The sequence below is a fragment of the Botrytis porri genome (assembly GCF_014898465.1).
Source record: "Botrytis porri strain MUCL 3234 chromosome Unknown BPOR_003, whole genome shotgun sequence".
In the NCBI taxonomy this organism is placed as follows: Eukaryota; Fungi; Ascomycota; class Leotiomycetes; order Helotiales; family Sclerotiniaceae; genus Botrytis; species Botrytis porri.
In genome coordinates, this window is record NW_024066077.1 from 1241787 (window position 1) to 1264654 (window position 22868).

The window sequence follows — 22868 nt, forward strand, 5'->3', positions numbered from 1 at the left end:
AATTGGTTCCGAGCCGTGCCACACAATCTGAGAAGGTTGCGTGCCTGAGCGATTATCTTCACGAATCAATCAGCACTTAATTCATCACTTGCAGTTGGTTCGGCTTGTCCTGTGAATGCTTGACTTTGTATTAGAGATTAAACGTCGCGAGTGCAGTAAATTAATTGTCGCCGGTTGTAAGCGACTTGTCCTATCACAAGCTTGAAGCTATTACATAGGGTTTCAAACACCACCTTAGAGCTCACCAGCCCATTCAACACAACCACGATAACGTTTCGCAAAGGATCAAATTACGACGCTTGTAAGATTGATTTTTTACTAAATGTTGGTCTGAGAAACCAGGTCTGCGAGAGTCCACGGACTGCGGCGCAAACAACTTAAGCTGTGGAATGATGCGCCAGAGTAGGTAGTCTCGATGACCCCTCCTTCGGAAAACAGTACTGGTGCGGAGGAAGATACGGTTGATGAACACGATGTTATCGGAAATGGATTCGCGGATACATCACAGGAGGTCGACGCAGAAGATGTAGAGCATTTGGGTGGAGGTCGAATTTCTGAGCTGCTACAAGAAGAGAGAGATGAGGGCACCTTGACGCCGCAGAAGTTGGGGAATGGTACAAAGTACAAGCAGCCTCAAGATTTTGAGAATGCATCCGAGGATGGATCTGTGGGAGCACCTCGGAGGAGGATCAGTAGTCCTATAGACTCAGTCTTATCTATTCCAGACGATTCTCCCTCTGTCCAGGTAGGATAAGTTATGAAGGCAATAGAAGATTACTAATATTTGGTAGGGCTCCATGCTGTCTTCCCATGCTGGGAGTGGTATATTACCATCAGTCGCATCAAGGCCGGGCCTCGATAGCCCTACTCCATCATTTCGACCATTCGACCGCCGGTTCTCCTCACGTCTTTCCATATCATCCTTAAATGTTCCTCGCTCCAGTTCGCCTGGATTCATGAGACCGCATTCGCGGCAGGTTTCAATTAATAGCCAGATGCTACAAGATGCAGGAGATACAGATACACCGTCTCCACCTTGGGAGGTTGTGCGGTGGACGAAATTGAAGAAACTTAGCGGGCAAGCATTTTCTGAAGCTGGCAAGCGTAATTTTGGTACAACAACATGTATAGCAGTTTCTGCATCTATAGTGCTAGGCACATCGAAAGGAGTAATTTTAATTTTCGACTACCATCAAAATCTCAAATCTATAATTGGACCGGGTACTAAAGGTAAGCATCCAAGACTCAATGTTTGTGTTTCAGCTCAATAACTGACCACCCTAGCTGTTGAATCTGGCGCTGTAACGTCTATTGCCATATCTGCTGATCACCTTGTGGTTGCTGGTGGTCATGCCAATGGTAGTATTTTCACGTGGGAAACCGCAAGACCAGCCCGCCCATTTCTCCATATTCCGTCGCTTGAACCCTTCCAATTAGCGAACCGCAGTGCCGATGGCCATGCTCCAAACATTGCGATTCGACATCTGGGATTCTTGGGCACTAGACACACGGCACTTGTGTCGGCAGATGATCGTGGAATGGCTTTTTCGCACCTTGCAACAAGAGGTATGGGTGCCGTTGGACGAACAGTCCGAACCACTAGGATACTCGGTCGATATCCCAACGATATCGGGACTTCTGGGAAGCCTCGAAAACCAAGCACGGTCTTGGCTTTTTCGCCTCTCCCGCTTGGAAATGTAGAAAAAGGAACTGATACTCTAGGTTTGACTGCCATGTTGACCCCTTATCTACTCGTAATTGTATCCACGACTCCAATCGCCCAAACGCAACACAAAGCTGCTCGGCCAAAAGAGGTTGCTGCCCACAGCGCTATGAGCGGTTGCCTAGCATGGTTTCCTGCTGTAAAACTGAAGGTTCCAGATCCTGAAGATGGTAGCCAGAGTTCTAAAGTCAAGTTGGTATATTGTTGGTCCAATATCTTGACTGTGCTGGATGTGGAAGAAACACCATCTGACAACAAAGATAAACCACCTAGTCTATCCTTCAAACCTCGTAGTCGCTGGAGAGCGGAAGAGGCTATTGTTGCTGTTCAGTGGCTTAGTCGATCCGTTCTCACAGTATTGACGATTACACAACGCCTGATAATTTTGGAAGACGTAAGTATGCGAATGACTGAAGCATTCGATTTGGTACATAAACATATCTTTCACCAGGATTTGTTTTCCGAACAGCTGCATACCTTGGTGGAGCAATTGGACGAAGAGGATCCATCTATGCATGGCGTTGTTGCAGATGCATTTTATATGAGCTTTAAAGCTTACAAGAGTCGAATGTTTCTCCTTGGCTTCAATGATGTATCAATAGGAACACTATCAAATTGGGCAGACCGACTGATCGCATTGATGGAAGATGGTGATTACATTGGTGCCATTCAATTGGCGACATCTTATTATACTGGTGATGCAGATAAGTTGACCATTGGGCTACCGGAGGATACTACATTACGACATTCTATGGTACAAGACAAATTGGTCGAGATTATGACTGCTTCTCTCAAATTTGCTTTCGGTCAGCGACAAAGATACCCGGCTGCTACAGATGACCACCTCAAGCAATTGGCTGAAGCTTGCTTCGAAGCATCTCTTAGCATCAACGATATTGATTTCCTCTTTGATGAGGCTTTTGAATGGTACGAGGATGGAGGTTCGGAGGGTATTTTCCTCGAGGTTCTAGAACAGTATATTTTGGACCAACGCCTTACCCCAATACCACCTACTGTGGTCAAATCTATGGTTTCCTACTTCGTTAGCAAAGGCTTCGAAAGTCGCTTGGAAGAGATGATTTGCCAAATGGAAACGGCAACATTAGATATCGACGAAGTCACTACCCTCTGCAAACAACACAATCTTTACGACGCCCTTATTTACGTCTGGAACCAAGCATTACACGATTACATAACCCCGCTCATTGATCTTCTCACATTATTAGTGCCTCTGGTTCAAAATGGAGAATCATTCCACGATGGGAACGTGATGGAAGATCCCATTTTTGGCGTCAATGCATTGAAGATGTTTCCATACATGTCATATACGTTTACAGGCCGAGTTTACCCTACGGGCGATCAACTCGAGGATCAAGAAGCTATGGACGCTAAAGCTGAGCTCTACTGGTTTCTCTTCTCTGGAAAAACAATTTCTTGGCCAAAAGGAAGTACTAAACCATTCTTAACTAAACCGAACGAAGAGATCGAGCCTTCTTTTCCTTACTTAAGAATGGTTCTCAAGTTTGACGCACCAAGCTTTCTCAGTGCTTTGAACGAGGCATTCGAGGACTCTTTTCTTAATGATACGCCAGATCGTGCTGTCAATGGTGGCTCAAATCGTGATATGTCGGAGGAGCATGTATTTGGCCTCTCAGTCAACAGGCAATATATCGTCACGATACTCCTAGAGGTGATGAATGCCAACGAATTTGCATCAGAAGATACTATCTATTTGGACATGTTCATCGCTCGGAATTTACCGAAGTTTCCTCAGTATTTATTGCTCTCTGGGACATCCTTACACAAAGTCTTGACAGGCCTGTGTAATTATCCAGGTGAGGATCTTGCAGATGATGCTCAACTCAGTGCAGAATACCTACTTTCAGTATACCACCCAACTGATCTAGCCTCATTAATGCCTTTATTTCAAAAGGCAGGTTTTTATCGAGTTCTAAAAAGCATATACAAATCAGACAAACAATATAGCCAACTCATTCAGGCATACTTTGATGATCCCGAGGACCGAGAAAAGATATTTGATTGTATAGCTGACTGCCTACGACCTCGTTCTGGATTAACCAAGCGACAGGTTCGAGAGGTATATGAAGTTATTGAGAAGAATGCAAGTGATCTGGTTGGACTAGATGCTAAAAAGGCTGCCTTGACGATCCAGAACTATTCTCCTACTCTCCACGAAAAGATGTTGGCCTCTCTTCCCGAACTTTCAGAGGTACAGTATATTTATTTGCACAGTATTATGGAAACAGCAACTGGACAAGAAGAAAGCCCCAAACGCTCACTCCCTAGTGAATTCACCGAGCAATATGTTCAGCTTATGTGCAAATATGACGCTCAACATGTGGTGGATTATGTTGAATTGGTGCAATCATCCGATCTCCGGCTTAAGAAAGTCTTACCTTTTATGGAAGAGAGTGGCGTTGTCGATGCTGCTGTGGTTTTGATGGCTCGCGAAGGTCAAATCAGAGCTGGTATGGATCGACTAATAGAACATCTAAGGATATTAGAGGCTACTCTGACAGGCATTCTATTCGCATCGACTGACGCTACGGGATCCATGAATGCAAGCGAAGCCGTGGAAAATGCTCTCACTGCGCTCCAGAAATATATCAATGTGGGAATTTGGTTATGTCAAAGTCAAACATCGACGCAATCAAACCATACAAACGGAACCCTGAATAAAAGGAAGTCTTCCGGAAAATCTGAACTTCTTCCCGAAGAGGTGCTTTGGTTAGATCTTATAGATATTGCGGTACAAATTACCCGCACACTGTCTCCAGGCCTGGAGGACGCAAAAGCATCAACGTCAGATGAAGTGGATCGTGAGAAGTTCACCACTCAACTTCGTACTCTTGTCCAGCGAACTTTTACAGCTCTTCTAACCTCGACATCAACGCCGACATCCTTCGGTGAAAATTTGTCTTTCTTGCGTATCTTACGAGCATTCTTGACGAAGGCATCAATTTCGTCTCCCAATTTAAGTGATTTGCGCGCCGTACTTGCTTCAGTGTTCTCAGCATATGCTTATGAGGAGAGCATTCTGAGCTTGGCGAATCGATTACTCGACAAAGATCTCTTCGTCAATGTGCAGTCTGTTACCAATCTTCGTCAAAGAGGATGGAGACCACGAGGCTCCACTTGTGAAGGTTGTGGTCGAAAGGCATGGGGGCCTGGTGTTTCGGGTGATGTATTTTCTCAGTGGGAAGCACGACAAGAGCTGGAAGAACAGGAGCGACAGAAAAGACGAACGCTTTTGAGTGGGGGTGTTCCTGAACGAGGAAAGGGGGTAGCTCCAGCTAGAAGTGATAGTTTACCAAAGTTTGATGAGGATAGTAGTGGGAATAGGAATGGCAAAGGTAAAAGAAAGAGCATGGATGAGGAATCGGCAGCAGGGCCTCGAGACGAATCGAATCGTCAACGGGGTGGCAATGATGATAATAATGACAAGGGTCAGCAGGAGTTAGGACCACTAGTGGTGTTTGCTTGTAGACATATTTATCATCGGGCTTGTTTGGAGGCAATACAAACCGACGATAATTCGACAAAGCATGGAATTCATGATGGAAGGGAATTCACGTGTCCTATAGATGGGTAGTAATAGGAATATAGTAATGGTATTTGTCGTGTAATATTTTAGTTGATTCGCATATCCTTCCCAAATCTTAGTTTTGCCTGTGACGTCCACAATTTCATCGCAACAAAGTTCTCCCATACAAACGCCGTATCATGAGTCCGTAGAGCAAACAGAATTCATGAAGCAAACCGCTGTTGATGCGAAGCTCTTTGACTTCACTCAACTCAAAAATCTTCAAGCATTTTGCTTCGTATTCTCCATCGCGGTCCGGAAACATACAGAATTTCCGAACCAGCCACACTTTTATATTTCTAGCCACGCTGCAACTAGTGCATCGGTACCTGAAGCTAATTTAGATGACTAATCCGCAAGAAACGAATCATGTTCTTGATTTTGACAGAAAGGATGATCACTGAGGTATTTTTGTATGGAAATTAGCAGGTGAGACCATAGATCGAAGGATCCCTGGCCGTATTCCAAGCCACCAAATATATGTGAGGTTGTTAGTATAAGGTTCTCGTATGGACATCTTTCGTGCTTGCGACGTATCCAACTTTTCTTGTCTCACAATTCCTACTTACTCTGCAGTCGTGATTGAAAAGCAACTTGCGAGTCGCAATCAATATTCATTAAATAAATACCCTAGCTCTCAAACGAAGTCTTGGTGTTTGGATACGCTCCTGTAACACCGCATGAAACTCGAAAGCCGGGTATTGAGATTACCGTGTAGAAGAGACCCAAGCACCGCCTCGGTGGATTTGGCTACTTCTGGAGTACTTCTCTGGAGCAGGAAGTCCTGAGTCTTGGTTTTGATACTTTGTTCAAATCAATTCTTACAATCAAACGACAGCGAACGGACGGGAGATATCATTAAACGATACCATTTCATATACTGTGATTTCGAGGACGAGATAGCTGGGATATTAATCGCAAAAATGGACGGCGACTTGTCAATAATCATGGAGCGGGCGGCCAACGAGACTACAGTCGAATGTGATAGATTTGGTAGATGTTTTGAAAGTGATGAAGTTCCTTTTTGGCTCACCAAGGTTTGTTTGCTGTTTGAAGTAGAAAGTTGTGCTACATACTAACGATGTTCAACAGACGGGACAAATAATCAGATGGTCAGTCTTCTGGGGGCTGTTCACCATTTTCATGCTGTGGATTATTATCGGATATTGGCATGCGAAGCGAAGATTAAGAAAGGGCTTGAAACCATTGGCATATCATAGGGTAAGGAGCCGTGATCAGAGTTTGCGAAAGGACAATGCTAACAATGAGTAGTGGATGTTAAACAGACAACAACGAGCACAATATGACCCAGCCTACCAGACCTCCAACGTGTACTACAATCAATTTCCAGTGGCAGGGGGACAATATGGTATGCACCCTATGCCACCGCCAATGTACGATCCGAACGCGCCATTACCACCCACGTATCAACCACCTGCTGGAGCGACTAAAGTCGATCCGTCGCAATGGAGATCAGAACCAACAAGACGTCCAGCCGATGATGGTGGGGAGTCTGCTCCCGGTTATGAGGCACCTCCGGGACCTCCTCCAAATCTCCAAACAAACAATACTGGGGCAGGCAATAATCCATTTCGAGGTTAGTCGTAAAGAGATGTTTAATGAATGTTAGTGTTTGGGTATGCTTAATATGGCTGGCGAAGAGATTGAAATTGAAGAGGGATCAGCTTGCATGAGAAATCATTGTAAATAAACGTACTATCCGGAATAGAACAATAGAAGATGCTGAAATTCAAAATATATTATTACCCATTACATAGTCTTACACACCACTAAGTGAAGCATTGGACACTATCCAAGGTCCATAGCATCAGGATCATCTTCTATAGCTTCCACACTCATATCTTCTACGTCAGTATCCCCTCCAATCATACTATTTGTATAGGCACGATCTTGTTGTATAACTTCACCCAATGTTCCCTCTGCCCCTCTCTCCTCCAGCCTTGCCTTCTCATCCCACTTAGCTCTAGCCTTCTCCCTCGCCTCTAGGAATGCCTTTCGCACCAAATCTTGTTCCTCGGGCACATTATGATTCCTCGGAACAGCTGTATCGTATAAGATGAGCTGATTATTCATACCGGCCAACTGTCCATCTTTGTTTGCGAGGATGTGGGGTGGTATCCGTGTTTCTCGCAGATGTTTGGATATGTCGGGGAGAAATATTAGCCGTCCATCATCGGAGGCGTCACTATCTGATAGCTCGTCGTCGAGATCGTAGATGTAGACTTTGTGTTTGGAATCGTCTAATTGCATTACATCATCGGCATCTTGCTGTTGTCTTCTTTTCGGTTTTATGGGTTTATGATTGCTGGTAGTAAATGTCGTGCTGGTGGTCGGTAGATCTAAGCTTAAGGTGGGTTGCTCAACTGGAACGTAGAGTTTCTGGCCATTGCGCTCTGGAATATTGTTAGCTTGTGAATCTCGTGCAATTATAAAGAGATAGTATAAATAATTGTAGGATATTTACCAAGATTGAGCAAGCTCATCCGTTTGGAGAGTCGTTCATTATCTTGTGTTTCCGCCTTTCTCTTCCTAATACCTGTCGCTTGATCCATCCTAACGACCCATACCTCCCCTGACCACAAAGCTTCTTTTCTGTTACTTAATGTGTGCACGATAAAATAAATCTCAATCTGTATGAACAGAAAAGTAGTTGTCAATTGAAAATCTTTCTTTTCTAGGGAAATTTATCTTCTTAAAGAATTGAGCGAATGAATGCGTTGCGTGGAAGATTGAATCTGAACGTCGCAAGAGTTCCAGGTCCACTGAGTCACTGCTCGAGAATATTCTACGAACCGGAGACGACGCGACTTTCTTTGTTCAACTCGCGCACCACCTCGATAAGTTCTCACAACACAACCTTGTATCGCAAATTTTCTGGGACGTCGAGAATTATGGCGAGCCCTCAAGATACCACTAAATGGACGGCCCCGGTGGTCAGGAAACAATTCTTGAGCTTTTTTGAGAAGAACGCTCATTCTGTTGGTAAGTTGCGGGGTAATTCTTTTTGGTAAAGGGGGGTTCTCTGGGGATTTCCAACCACGATTTTCCTCTGAATGGGACTGTACTTCTTCTGCAGCCATGGAACCTGTCTGCGACTGTTTGAAACGTCTAATCAAGCCATTTTCCTAACAAAATGCAGTACCATCATCTTCTGTGGTCCCTCACAATGATCCCACTCTCCTCTTTACGAATGCTGGTATGAACCAGTTCAAGCCGATTTTCCTCGGCACGGTGGGCAAGACCGACGATATGGCACAACTAAAGAGAGCAGTGGATACCCAAAAGGTAGATGATTGTGTTGCTGCTATTATCGTAGGGATGCGCTAACAGAGTTGCAGTGTATTCGTGCTGGAGGAAAACATAACGTAGGGCTATATGACTCCGAGCTGGAAAATACACGATCTAATAGTTTATAGGATCTCGATGATGTTGGAAAAGATAGTTATCATCATGTAAGTTGACACTTTGATATGCTACATTTGACAGCTTTAACATGTGAGTCATAGACCTTCTTCGAGATGTTGGGAAATTGGTCGTTTGGCGACTACTTCAAGACAGATGCTATTGGAATGGCATGGGAGTTACTCACAAAGGTCTACGGGTTAGACCCAGATCGCTTATACGTCACATATTTCGAAGGAGATGCAGAGAATAATGTACCAGCGGACACAGAGGCCAAGAACTTATGGTTGAAGGCGGGAGTCAAGGAAGATCATATCTTGACAGGAAACATGAAAGATAATTTCTGGGAAATGGGAGAGACAGGACCATGTGGACCTTGTAGTGAAATCCATTACGACAGAATAGGAGGAGGGCGCAATGCTGCTCACCTTGTTAATCAAGATGACCCTAACGTATTGGAGATCTGGAACATCGTATTTATCCAATTCGATCGCCAGAAGGATAGATCCTTGAAGACTCTACCAGCTAAGCACATTGATACTGGTATGGGTTACGAACGTTTAGTTTCGGTATTGCAAGATAAATCATCGAATTATGACACAGATGTGTTCTCGCCATTATTTGCCAAGATTCAAGAGGTCACAAATGCCAGACCTTATACCGACAAATACGGAAAGGATGATACTGATGGGATCGATACTGCTTATCGTGTTGTTGCTGACCATATTCGCTTACTTACTTTCGCCATTTCAGATGGAGGTGTTCCCAACAACGAGGGACGTGGTTATGTTGTACGCCGGGTCTTGAGAAGAGGATCTCGTTATGCTCGAAAATACTTCAATGCCGAAATTGGCAGCTTTTTCTCCAAGATCCTGCCAGCTCTTGTTGAACAAATGGGCGAGCAATTCCCCGAAATTGTGAAAAAGCAACAAGATGTGAAGGAAATCTTAGATGAAGAGGAAGAGGCTTTCGCTAGAACATTAGATCGTGGAGAGAAGATGTTCGAGAAATATGCCGCTCAAGCTATCAAGACGAACACCAAGAAGCTTTCTGGTGCAGATGTATGGAGGTTATACGACACCTTTGGTTTCCCAGAGGACTTGACCAAGATCATGGCGGAAGAGCGTGGTCTTGAGACGGATGAAGGAGAAATCGAGATTGCAAAAGAGAAGGCGAGGGAGGCCAGTAAATCCGTTAAGGAAGCTGCCCACACTTTCGCCAAATTGGATGTTCATCAAATTGCCGAGCTGGACAACATGGGTATTCCTCGACCCAATGATGATGCTAAGTTCTCAAAGGGCGATTCAACTGGCAAGATTCAACTCATTTACGATGGCAAGAGTTTCCTTAAGAACACTGCAGATTTGCCTAATGATAAACCATTTGGTATTCTTTTAGATAAGACAAATTTCTACGCTGAACAGGGTGGGCAAGTTTTCGATACCGGAAAAATCATAATTGATGGTGTTGCGGAATTCAAAGTCCTTGATACTCAAGCATATGGTGGATACATTGTTCACAATGGTTACATGGACTATGGACACTTCAAGGCTGGTGACGAAGTTATTTGCGAATACGACGAATTAAGGAGACAACCTATCCGCAATAACCATACCGGTACCCACATCCTCAATCATGCATTGAGGGAGCACTTGGGTGAAGATATCAACCAAAAGGGATCACTTGTTGACCAAGAGAAACTACGATTTGATTTCTCGCACAAAGCTCAAGTCACACTACCTGAACTCAAGAAGATTGAAGATTCTGCAAACTCTTATATTAAGCAAAATTGCAAGATTTACTCGAAAGACGTTGATCTTGATATCGCAAAGGGTATTGAAGGCGTACGTGCTGTCTTCGGCGAAACATACCCAAACCCCGTTCGAGTGGTCTCTGTTGGTGTCGAAGTTGACGTTCTGCTCGCCGAGCCTAAGAATCCAGAATGGCGAAAGGTCAGTGTTGAGTTCTGCGGTGGAACTCATGTCGACCAAACCGGCATTATTAAGGACCTCGTTATTGTCGAGGAAAGCGGTATTGCTAAAGGAATCCGAAGAATCATCGCTTATACTGGTGATGCCGCGCATGAGGTACAAAGAATTGCCTTGGAATTCGGCAAACGTATCACTGCCTTGGATGCTATGCCTCACGGCGTCGAGAAGGAGCAAGAGGTCAAGGCAACACAAAATGACTTAAACCACCTCACTATTTCGGTACTTGCTAAGGAGGAACTAAAGAAGAAATTCACCAAGGTTCAGAAGGATGTTCTTGATGAACAAAAGAAGAAGCAGAAGGCCGAATCCAAGACTGCTCTGGATACTGTTACTGCTTATTTTGCTGATTCAAAGAATAAAGACAGCACCGCATATATCGCACAATTGCCAATCTCTGCAAATTCCAAGGCTATTGCTGATGTCATGAACCATTTCAAGTCCAAGGCAAAGGACAAGACAGTTTATCTTTTCGGGGGTAGTGCTAGTGAAGGTGCTGTTGTGCACGGTGTATATGTTGGTACAGTAAGTGCAAAACCTCTGTTTTACCTCCAAAAAGTCATTAACACTGCATAGGACGCTGCTTCCAAGGGCGTGAGTGCCGAGCAATGGGCCGCAGCAGTCTCGGAGGTTGTAGGAGGTCGATCCGGTGGCAAGGAGCCAACCCGTACTGGTCAAGGTACCAACCCTGATAAAATTGAGGATGCGGTTGCTGTTGCCGAGAAATGGTTTGCCGAGAAATTGAAGCTTTGAGAATTATACCCCGGCCCTAGAGGATTATCTTAGAGCAGAAGCTACCTTTTCAACATTTAGACGTCAGTTTGACTTGCCGTGGCTTGTCTCAAGTAAATATTAAAATTTGAGCATAAATCTCGATTAGTTGATCAATGGCGAGGTGTGGGTAAGTCACTAGGTTCGATTTCAACCTACCAGTTGTTCGTGACACTCCTTATACTATGTCATTTCTGTGATTTTTGTGGTTTCTCTTTCAAATGAGCAGCTGTAATTTGATTTCATGTGGTCTGTCATTCAGCTTCCGTTGCGTTTTAAATCACGAAAGCATTTGCTTTGCTTCTTTTCAATACCCATGTCAAGTATCGAGATTTCAGGTATTGATCTAGGATATGGAAAAGATGGTTATATATAACTCTCAACCTCAAAACCGAAAAGAGAAAGGGCAACTATCAAGTAGGCGTCCAAGCATGCCTTCCAATTTCGAATTCACAGTAACTGCTCTAAACCAGCTCCCGCCAATTCTGCACAGCTAGTCTAGCCAATATAAACACTTCTAGTTTTCGAGACATCCTCACTGCTCAGAAATCCATATACATTTAACTAATTGTTTGCTTCTCCCTTTGCTTGTAGTATTTGCAACTCGCAATAATGCACGATCAATATAGTAACTCTTACGACGAACATGGCAATGCTCAAAACAACTACACAGGCTTTCCACCAGTCTATATACCGCCGAATAACTCGCCTTCTCAAAATAGTCACTCAGAACCACCTCATCAATCATCGCCGCCTCAATTGCTAGAATCCTTCCAACAACAGCAACCATTTGAGGAAGTGCTGGAAAATTTTGGTCAGCACAATTCTCTTGAATATCAACAGCTGCATCAGTTGCAAACATTTGTGCAACAACAAGTCCCGTCTCAATACCTAACGCCACATCCATATTCATTGCATCTAATCCAGTCGTCTCAACTCCAATCGATGCCCCAATCGCAGCCATTGCCTCGATTGCAAGGTTCCATTGGTCTTGATGTCATGATTTCTTTCGAGACTCAATCTCAATTCTCAGTACAAAGTCATCCACAAATGCTCACTGATTTCTCCTCCGCCTCAATGCAAAACTTTGAGATGTCGGCCATGTCTGAAGTCGAAAACCCTCAACAAGATATTGTGCCAAACGCATTTGAAGCCCAGGCTTTCCCCCACAATGATGTGTTGGGTGAAGACACACCCCGGTTGTCTGAATCGCACTTAGGCAGTACCGAATTTATAGAAAATGGCACAGAAAGTGATTCGGTATCTGCTTTTCGAGATCGTCTTCTTTCACGCAGCTACTTCTTTTTTCGTTGGAGCAGAGACCTGGAACATCGTGTCTCAATTCTCACTCTGGAAGCTCTCAATGACGTACATATTGCCATCGGCCGACTGTGGCCGGCATTTCCTATATCTGACATTAAATTGAAATATTCGACGTTGACTGATATGCAAAAACAAGACTCTTCGATGGCCCAGAGAACGTTCGAGTATCGTTTCGAGAATCGACTCACCCAGCTTCTTCAATACCTGGGCTGCGACTTGCATCGGATTTGCAGTATCCGTGAAGACCTAATGTCAATATATAACAAAAGAGTATCAGAGATCGCGGATCGTATTGGGATCCAACCTCTGTTAAACCAAATTTGCTCCACCGGAAAAAAGGTAGTATTTTTGTGTAGGGCCAGAGGCAACAACATTGGTAATATGTACAAAGGCTATTTCTATTTCTCGGTAGAAACGAAGGAACGGAATCAAGTCCATGCTCCTCTAAAGATTCCGATTTATATATATGGCATCTCAGAAACTACTGATGTGATGGATCACGGGGATGCTTTCGAAGTTGCAGGACAAGTTTCTGAGGACACAAACGATCAACTGTTGCCAATGGTGATGGAACACCTGTCGTGCAAGGCAAATGACATGGTTTATATAAGGAAACTCGGATATCACAGTAGATGTATGACACCGGATGGTATCTTGCTGGTAGATATCCAGGCAGGAGGGAAGAAGCCGCGAGCCTTCTATTCCATACATGAAATGCGGTACGGAGTCAATTCACACACGACCTTGACACGTATTTTGGCAGGCGATTTGGACGCCCTTTAGAGAAATTATCGATAAAGTCAAATGTACATCAGTACCGTTGGTTCCAAATATGGAATGTGATGATATAGTCTTAAGGTTGACTGTCTAAGGTTGATGCGTCCATAGGAAAACCTTAAGTTAATCATTAAATAAATTTTACCTGATTTGTGTCAAATACCGAATTGGAGACGAATTCTTCATCAGTGTGTATTTGATATAATTGCCATGAAGCGCCATAAACACCCGACAGAGATAATTTTAAGACACAGTCACAAATAACATCGAAGTGTCTAGATTTCGAGGTTGTGCAGAGTGAGTTCTGAATTTGAATTTGTTTGAAATATAGGATGAAGTCTGATTGACCGACGTTCAAGGGACGACAGAGTACGTAAGTAAGTCTTCGGATGAAAAGTAAAATTTTGGCCCAACCGGTAAGATTCCTCCCCAACCTTGTTTTCCAAGATTCGAACTTGGTGTTGAGTTCAAGTGCGAAGATTCAAACGTGTATTGGATGTCAAGAAACGCCAGAAACATACACGAAAACCAAATAAACTTTTGGTTGGTAGATCCTTTCCAAGACTGTCCTCTTGATATCCCTCTAACCACACATACATTAAAGATCCATTCTCCTTTTCCTTTCCCTGGAACAACTCGTCTTATCTCTCGAGTTACTTGAATTCGTCCTCGTCCTACATCTTCCCCTCTCCACATCCTCGTCTTCTACGATGCACTGCTCACAGCGACTGTCGCTATAACTTCCAAACCCAGGACCGGATTCTTCACCATCGTGTCTTTTTTGCATTCCTCCGCTTCCACAGTGGCATTTTCTACTGTTGCTGACAATGCCCGATCTTTCTGAACCTGTTGAGCCAGCACGATCTCGAGATTCGGGACGCCAATCTGATGGTGCGGATGTGGGTGTGAAGTTTCGTGATTGATGTAGTGATGACGAGGAGGATGGTTCATCTCCATTCATGATGAGTTGATTTAGAGAAAAGGGATTGAAGTTTGGACTTGAGGATTCAGAGTTTGAGAGAGACATTGCGGTGGGTGAGTTGAAAGGGGTGTCTGGGACGTTGTCTGGAGAGTGAGATACGTCCAGGCGGGTATAATCGCGGTGTTTTTTGTTAGTAGGATCGAGATAGGGGTTGTGCTTTGGAGGGAAATTCATGATTTTTATGATATCTTGAGAGAGTGCTTTTGGAGAGATTAGGTAACGGAGGAAAAGAAATATTTGAGAATTGTTTCGAGTTTCGAGGAGCAGTAGTTGGTATTAGATATATTATTTGGTTTCTTGTTTTGGTCTTATATTAGAACCGTTTGACTTTGTGCATGAGATGGGATGGAAACTATGAGCGAGTGGTGCGACAACAATGCGAGAAAGCGGGGATCTAGGCATGGCATTGATCTTCCTGTTTATTGCTGATCGAATTTGGTGTTTCGATGTGATTGGAATTTCGAGAATCAGGGCATCAGTCGCAGGGATATTATTGTCTGGGGGTGAGCATAATGTATACCTAGGGCTGTGCAAGCTCGGGTTTGATTCTTGTCTCCACGCTGTGTCCACAATAAACACGCGTAAATGGACCATGTGGAGAGATTGAGAAGATTTGTAGAGATCGCATGGAAGATGGAGGGGAAGTGATTGAGTTGGAAATGTATGGACTGTTGAATGCTAGATGGGCTAGAATTGGGTATTAGCATTGAAAGTTACTCCTTTGAATTAGATATGATAATCTTCCTTTTCCCTCTTTCCTCTTTGCCAAGCAAGTCTATTGACCGGCTTTCTCGGAAAAGATATAAGAATGGAGGTTTCATGTATGTATTTCATAAAATGAAGATACCTTTTCAAGTAAAACAAAAGTGATTAGGATCAAAGTGCATCTTACTATATGCAGACAACACGTGCTATTGAAAGAGTACGGCTGAAATGCCCCTTTACCCTCTCGGTACTTGTGATTTCAGCCAAAATAGACAATGTTCTACCGAGTCTGCTACCTTCAATAAATCACTAGCACGAGTTTAGAGTGAGCTAGTAGTAACGCCCTTGTGCCATTTTCTTCTTCTCTTTCCTGAGTCGCGTTCCATTTGCTCAATCAAACCCTCACGCATGCAAAATAAAAAGAGTAGACTCACCAGCCCCGCCCCCATGCACCCCAGAATTAACCATCTTTTATGAAAAGAAAAAAAAATTGCAAAAAGTCAATGAACAGAGGGGGATTCGAACCCCCGCGGGCTAAGCCCATGAGAATGCTAGTTGATTAATTCAACTAAGCTGTTGAGCTTGAGTCACACGCCATAACCACTCGGCCATCTGTCCTTTTTACTTGAATGTATGGGGTGCATTTCAATATATATGCTTCTTCAAAACGCATAGTCCAGATAAACCATCTCTCCAAGCCATAGAACTCCAATAGCGGGCGAATGAAGGTCCCATCATGCAATGATATGAGCCGCAGACAGTGTATGGAATCGCGCTCGAAATTCCTCCCCTTTCATGACAGCGAAGCACCTATAAACTACGGACGATCAAAGTAGAAGAATGTATGACATGTACATTATTTTCAAGCCCTAGTTCGACCACAGCTTGCCAGCCAATGAACTCTTTGTCATCCTCAATTAAAATTCGAGACTTCTCAGTATGAATTGTTGACTCCTCTAGACTGGTTTTCCTGAAGAGAACGATATATAGACTATCACTAAATACGTGTTAGAAATCATGTATTATAAGGTTTAAGGGGTTTTGACACTTGTCCCTAATTGTTAAAGTCAAAGCAAGTCGTGAATTAACCTTCGACTTTATTCATCAATGTTCATCAATGTTCTATCAGACTACACACCTCCGAACTACTTCAGAAAACATAGTTCGGAGTAATAAGTATGATATCTAGGTACCTAATCCTTGGAGTTAGTAATAGAAATAAGAAAAAATCAGTCTGATAATAATCACTTGTTGAGCTTACTACACAATATCCCTTAACATTGGTTCGAGGAAAGGAATTGAAGTCAAAAGAGATAACTAGATTTAATTGATATTCACTAATGATTCTTGCAAAATAAACGGTCAAGCCTGACAGCATCAAAGCAAACACCCCTAAACAATGACATCTTCAGAGTCGGCCGCACAGTCTTCGAACATCAACATACATTCGATTGGTAATATTCCAAATAATTCTATCCACTCTTTCAATCTCTTTGGACCAAGCACTTTCTAAATCCTGTAGCTTGGATCTACCGGATGAAAGTGCTCTAGTGATCGCCAACAAAAGCGTCATGTTCGCAGACTATCAAAACCAGCAGGCAATAGCTATCCCACCAAATTCAACGTACCCCTCAGCGTTATCAATTCCCCCTACTGTCCCACCTAGCAACCCCGATGATGTTCGGAGGCCATCAACATCGGCTCCTACTGCAGTTCCTACTGGACTGAATGCGCGTTCATGTGTTACATGTCGCAGACGAAAGGTTAAATGCGACAAAAAGGTGCCTTGCTCGAATTGTACCAAGGCGCAATCACCATGCGTATTTCCAGCACCGGGTAGAGCGCCTAGACGCCCCAGGGCCGGAGGGAAGCCTATCAGTGATCGAGAAGCGGAACTTCTAAAGAGGCTAAGGAGATTGGAAGGAGTGGTGGAAGAACTCAGCGGACAAGTGGAGGCGGAAAATCCAAAGGCTTCCCCATCAAGCGGCCATTCCTCCCCGCACAACAATGTTGAATTGAGCAGCGAGTCTCCTGGTGGAACTGCGAGAACTATAACGAATGGGGTGAATGAAATGGACGAGGAAAAGGGCACGAAACGACAATGGGCCACGAGATCTTTCAACATGGGACTTGCAGCTCCGAAAACTGCATTTACTATGGAAGAAGGAATAGGACGTCTGGTATTAGATTCCGGAAAGAGTCAATATGTATCAAATCCGTTCTGGGCAGAATTATCTCAAGAGATAGCAGAGCTTCGGGCCATGTTCGATGAGGATGAAGAGGATACCGATGGAGATTCCCCGGTTCCAGCTCCATCTTCCGCCACCCATCCAGATCATCAGAGTTTTGTGATGGGTTATAGCTCTGCCGACGTTAACATGAAGGCTTTACATCCTTTACCTTCTCAAATACCTTTCTACTGGTCAACATTTCTGGAGAATGTGATGCCATTGGTCAAGCTTCTCCATGTGCCTACGACAGCGAAAATTATTAAAGAGGTTCAACACAATCTAGACACTATAAGTAAGAGCACAGAAGCCTTGATGTTCTCTATATATTTTGCAACTATCACTTCTATGTCAGATGAAGAGGTTTGTATTTCTAATTCGCTCCTATATGCACCACTTCTACGCTAGCTATGACTAACATTAATAAGGTTGCAACCAACTTTGGAGTTGAGAAAGATGCCTTACTAAGAAAGTACCGATTTGGTACCGAGCAAGCTCTTGCCAGGGCAGGTTTCCTTAATACAAACGAAATTATGACTGTTCAAGCATTCGTATTATTCTTGACTTGCGTTCGTAGACATGACGATACTCGATTTGTGTGGTCCTTAACTGGACTTGTTATGAGAATTGGCCAATCGCTTGGTGAGTTCTTGTGTAAGCGATTCTCAAGCTAAATATCTAACAAGCTCAGGATTGCATCGTGACGGGGAGAAGTTTGGGTTATCCCCCTATAATACGGAAATGAGGAGACGGCTTTGGTGGCAAATCTGTGTCCTGGACGTGAGGGCGTCTGAGGACCATGGTTCTGACCCTTCAATATTTGATCATACATTTGATACCAGATTTCCACTTTCGATAAATGACGAAGATCTAGATCCAGACGCAAAAGAACCGCCACAACCCCGAGAAGGAGTTTCAGATATGACATTCGTTCTTGTAAGGTTTGAGATATGTGCTTTATCAAAACGCCTTCAATACACTCCACCCGGTCGTGGTCCTTGTCCCATAGGAAATCCAACAAAACTTACACTCGAAGAGAAAGAAGAATTGATCAAAGAGACTGCGATTCGAATGGAAGAAAAATATCTCAAATACTGTGAGAATGCAGGCCCTCTCTATGTAAGCAGAAGTTTTTATTCGTGCCTTACCTTGATTATTCAGATCTACAAAGAAAATGTGATACATGCTTCGCATACCTCGCGTATACACGCATCCTCTCATTGCGTTGCTTATTTACTAATCTTTAAAACGGTAGTGGGTAGCGGGTACAGTGGCACGTCTCATATTTGCTAAGATGTCGTTGATAATTTACCACCCATTGATCCAACCTGGTAGGCCTCAATGTTTATCCCCACACACCAAGGACCGTCTTCTCAAGTCATCTATCGAGATTATCGAGTATTCAAGAATCTTGGAGACGGAAGCTTCTACCAAAAAATGGGGCTGGCTATTCCGCACTTATGTATGTATATATTAGACGTCGTGGTACTCTAAACACTACTGACCGCCATAACTACAGGTACAATGGCACGCTATTGCTTTTATTCTTGGCGAACTCTCTGTTCGCAAGAATTCTCCACTCGTGGAGCGAGCTTGGCAAGCTATTGACAGTGCATTTGATGATTGGAGTTCTGCTGTCGGTAGCAGCAAACGCGGTATGTTTTGGCAACCCATGCGAAAACTCATGGCAAGAGCTCGGAGAAAGCGAGAAGAAAATATACACTCGATGGAAGAAGGAAACGATGAAGATCATTGGGAGGGAGCCCCTCACGATTGTCCTGTCGCCATACGCAGAGCTCAAACCTTAGCGAATGATGCTACCAACGTACCGATATTGGAAGCGGGACAAACATCAATCTATAGGGAGCAACAACAGAACCTCAATAATGATTTTGGCATGGACGTTCCTTCACAGGTAGTAGGGATGGGTATGCTATCGCCCGAGCAGATACAGTTTCAACTTCAAATGCAGCAACAGCAACAACAATTACAAGGCCAGACTCAAATATCTTGGTTGATGGATGACAATGCCTTATTAGATCTTGACATGAATGCCATTGATGGCGATCCTGGTTGGGTTGGCTGGAATGATTTGGCGACGGATTTCCAAAGTCAAGCGGGCCAAGAAGGGCCGGATGCAAATACCTTGGGTGGCGTGGGAAATTGGTGGTAACCCCTTTTTGATTGCATTCTTCGTCACAGGTTATGATCTTTTCATTGAGATTCGAATAATAAATGATTACATGAGAGCGATGATTTGCATTAGTTGGGCTCAGAGGCAATGGCGTTTTATGCATCTATATGCATTGGATAATGAATTCATATTCACGCATACATAGGAGTGGATCGATTGGGCAACATAGGGTTTGGATATACAGTATTGATGGGGAGTCACTTTATGATCTTTGAAGAGGTTAAATTTCAAACTCATAAGTATGGGATGTCTACCAAAGGTCGTCTTCATGTAATCTTACATCCACATATTAGGATGATGTCTTTAGATAGCTACTTTTAGAGGACGCATCTCTTGTGATATACGCTGGAGACGAGGGGATAATATTTACCGCATTGGACAAATCTCCTCTTCGTGTGAATAGTTTTCAGTGGATTTGAATCAACATTATGAAAACTCAGTTTTGCTTCTAGGTGTTTGTAATAGGTTAGTCTTCGTCATTGTTTCCTCATTCGCTAAACTTGAATCTTTCCTAACTTTCTTTGACCTTGCTGTCGTCAACTTTTTACATGAAATTAGTCTTGAATCACGTTCTTTTCTAAAGAATGACAACTTTATAATATCTCATCATTATCAGAAATTCCCCTCTGATTTATCCTGCTAAGACCGTTCTAAGAGAGCGAAACTATAGTAAATGTACACACCTTGATAGGCAAATATGAAAACCCTGCCTACTTCTTCGGAGTTCGTTCAAAGTCTGATATAGGCAAGCGTTTCTGTTCATTAGTATGTATGATCCCTCTAGACAACATTTTACTTGCTTTTCTGAGTGGTCCCGACTTCCTTCTTCTTGTTCACTGACAATATTCTTATTCTGCTTGCCAATCCTGAAAGTTGACTGTGTTCTTGAAAGTGGTGGATCTCTGTTAAATATGTGGCCACGTACTCACTTTGGAGAGAGAGTTGTATGATAATGTGACCTCGAAGTGGTCGGCCGAAAAGCAGGAAAAAGCTTCGTCAGTTTGTACGCTGCTTGTGATCTGACCCGTGGAACTAGTTTTCGAGCTGTTTCCATGCTCTGATCCTCTATGCTAGGTCAGGTTTTCATACCACAAAGCTATACCTAAAGTTGACTGGGAAGGGGAAAAGAACAGTATGAGCAAGTCGGGTTCGTTGAAAGTACATCTTTTTGGATACTGAATTTAGGCTGGACGAAGCAGTATCTTTGATACAGATATTAGATTGGGGGTTTGATGAACTATATAATGAGGAGACCGAAGATTGTATTTTTACTGTCATTTGACCTCATTAGCACTGGATTAAAAGGGGAAAATGGGGGGAGCATGGGGGGATGGCGTGGTGATCTAATACCATTAGTTAAATATAGCACTCATAAGTCAACTACCCCACTTTCCGACCACCCCCTCTTTTCGACCACCTCAAAAACCACACCGCTTTGAGTAATTATAAAATTTATACTTTGAATAACTCAACAATGCTTTAATCAATTGATTTGAAATTTTGATATTATTATAATTGTGATATGAAGAATAGATATACCGAAGAAGATATCGCAGAGGCTCTTAGAGCGATTACAAATGGAGCAAGCATACGAAGAGCTAGCTTGGATTATGGTGTTCCACGTACCACACTTCACGATCGAATATATGGTGGAGTTTCGCATCAAAAAGGCGCCCAAATACTTCAAAAGTTATCTCCAATTCAGGAGAATCGACTAGCAGAATGGATATTAGTACAGGAAGCTCTTGGTACTAGCCCTACACATCGTCAAATCAGAGAGATGGCAGAGCACCTCCTTATTGTACGAGGGGAGGATCCCTCACTTGGAAAGAAATGGATACATAGCTTTTTTCGAAGGCATCCTAATATTGGAACTAAGAAGCAACATCAAATCGATTCTGCACGAGTTTCAGGTGCTACATCTGATATTATTAAGAAGTGGTTCCGGAACCTCGCAATCCCTGAAATCAAGGCTATTAAGCCGGCCAACAGATGGAATATGGATGAAGCAGGTATAATGGAGGGTCAGGGTCTTAATGGACTAGTAGTAGGAAGCACTGATCGAAGATTTATTCAAAAAAAGCAACCTGGATCTCGAATTTGGACCTCTTTTATAGAATGCATTTCAGCCAATGGAAAAAGCATTACTCCCCTTGTAATATATAAGGGAAAATCAGTTCAACAACAATGGTTTCCAACAGATTTGACTCTATTCAAGGGTTGGAACTTTACCGCTACAGAAAATGGATGGACTACAGATGCTACAGCTTTAGAATGGCTGAAAAAGATCTATATCCCTCAAACTACCCCTATTCAGCCGGAAAATTCAAGACTCCTCATTTTGGACGGACACGGAAGCCATGAAACTACAGCATTTATGTTAGAATGCTTTAATAACAACATATATCTCTTATTTCTCCCACCACATACGTCACACGTACTACAACCACTCGATTTATCTGTGTTCTCACCCCTAAAAAGTGCATATCGAATCGAACTTAATAAATTAAGTCTATTATCCGATTCCTCACCAATTGGAAAGCGCAATTTCCTTTCTTGCTATCAGAAGGCTAGAATAGAAGGTTTAACTATTCAAAATATCAAGTCTGGGTGGCAAGCTAGTGGTCTTTGGCCCAAAAATATGGCTAAACCTCTTATGAGTCGACTTTTGCTTGAAAATAGCAATAGAGAGGTTTTATCACTTAATCCTGAATCTGATGATGATCCTATTCTTCAATGGAATATATATTCATCGTTTATTCAATGGAAAACCCCTCAAAAAGGAGCCGATATCAGAAAATATAGAGATATAATGATTCAAGAGAAGGAGATCGATTTGCCAACACGAAGATTACTATTTCGCAAGATTATAAAAGGATTCGATGCTAAGGATTATGAAACTCTTAGAGGCAGAGAATAAGATTAGAAAGCTAGAATATCAATTAGATGAAGCATTACCTAGAAAAAGGCGAAAGGTTGTGGTATCTCCAAATTCGAAGTTCGCAGGGATTAGAGCTATAAGGCGTACACAAATTGAAGCTGGAGATCGTGAAGATGAGGTAGATGATAGCTCTAGTGCTATAGAAAGTGATTCTACAGGCGATTTCATTGAAGTTCAATAGTTATTGAGTTATTAAAGTTTTAAGTGTA

General features: G+C 43.1%; 9 protein-coding genes across 9 annotated transcripts; 6 read left to right on the plus strand and 3 right to left on the minus strand.

Moving 5' to 3' along the window:
* Positions 1-415: 415 nt before the first annotated feature.
* On the plus strand, positions 416-5336 carry EAF01_002429 (uncharacterized protein; the record flags this gene model as incomplete). Its single annotated transcript, XM_038910681.1, has 3 exons — positions 416-745; positions 792-1230; positions 1285-5336. The coding sequence occupies 3 exons, from the start codon at positions 416-418 to the stop codon at positions 5334-5336; spliced, it is 4821 nt and encodes a 1606-aa protein (XP_038773603.1).
* A 433-nt stretch (positions 5337-5769) lies between these two features.
* EAF01_002430 (uncharacterized protein) lies at positions 5770-6929 on the plus strand (the record flags this gene model as incomplete). The annotated part of the gene is made up of 3 exons (XM_038910682.1): positions 5770-6364; positions 6420-6548; positions 6600-6929. Exons 1-3 carry the CDS (start codon positions 6251-6253, stop codon positions 6927-6929), a joined length of 573 nt encoding a protein of 190 aa, XP_038773604.1. The 5' UTR covers positions 5770-6250.
* A 207-nt stretch (positions 6930-7136) lies between these two features.
* Positions 7137-7900, minus strand: EAF01_002431 (uncharacterized protein; the record flags this gene model as incomplete). The annotated part of the gene is made up of 2 exons (XM_038910683.1): positions 7137-7741; positions 7813-7900. The coding sequence occupies 2 exons, from the start codon at positions 7898-7900 to the stop codon at positions 7137-7139; spliced, it is 693 nt and encodes a 230-aa protein (XP_038773605.1).
* A 339-nt stretch (positions 7901-8239) lies between these two features.
* EAF01_002432 (uncharacterized protein) lies at positions 8240-11491 on the plus strand (the record flags this gene model as incomplete). The annotated part of the gene is made up of 6 exons (XM_038910684.1): positions 8240-8330; positions 8488-8633; positions 8687-8713; positions 8765-8800; positions 8855-11263; positions 11315-11491. The coding sequence occupies 6 exons, from the start codon at positions 8240-8242 to the stop codon at positions 11489-11491; spliced, it is 2886 nt and encodes a 961-aa protein (XP_038773606.1).
* Positions 11492-12121: 630 nt separating this feature from the next.
* EAF01_002433 (uncharacterized protein) lies at positions 12122-13615 on the plus strand (the record flags this gene model as incomplete). The annotated part of the gene is made up of 1 exon (XM_038910685.1): positions 12122-13615. One exon carries the CDS (start codon positions 12122-12124, stop codon positions 13613-13615), a length of 1494 nt encoding a protein of 497 aa, XP_038773607.1.
* A 592-nt stretch (positions 13616-14207) lies between these two features.
* Positions 14208-14765, minus strand: EAF01_002434 (uncharacterized protein; the record flags this gene model as incomplete). The annotated part of the gene is made up of 1 exon (XM_038910686.1): positions 14208-14765. One exon carries the CDS (start codon positions 14763-14765, stop codon positions 14208-14210), a length of 558 nt encoding a protein of 185 aa, XP_038773608.1.
* Positions 14766-16867: 2102 nt separating this feature from the next.
* EAF01_002435 (uncharacterized protein) lies at positions 16868-19697 on the plus strand (the record flags this gene model as incomplete). The annotated part of the gene is made up of 5 exons (XM_038910687.1): positions 16868-17887; positions 17953-18166; positions 18216-18643; positions 18780-18986; positions 19044-19697. The coding sequence occupies 5 exons, from the start codon at positions 16868-16870 to the stop codon at positions 19695-19697; spliced, it is 2523 nt and encodes an 840-aa protein (XP_038773609.1).
* A 731-nt stretch (positions 19698-20428) lies between these two features.
* Positions 20429-20882, minus strand: EAF01_002436 (uncharacterized protein; the record flags this gene model as incomplete). Its single annotated transcript, XM_038910688.1, has 4 exons — positions 20429-20473; positions 20515-20595; positions 20648-20783; positions 20821-20882. The coding sequence occupies 4 exons, from the start codon at positions 20880-20882 to the stop codon at positions 20429-20431; spliced, it is 324 nt and encodes a 107-aa protein (XP_038773610.1).
* A 358-nt stretch (positions 20883-21240) lies between these two features.
* On the plus strand, positions 21241-22638 carry EAF01_002437 (uncharacterized protein; the record flags this gene model as incomplete). Its single annotated transcript, XM_038910689.1, has 1 exon — positions 21241-22638. The coding sequence occupies one exon, from the start codon at positions 21241-21243 to the stop codon at positions 22636-22638; it is 1398 nt and encodes a 465-aa protein (XP_038773611.1).
* Between the last annotated feature and the right edge of the window lie 230 nt (positions 22639-22868).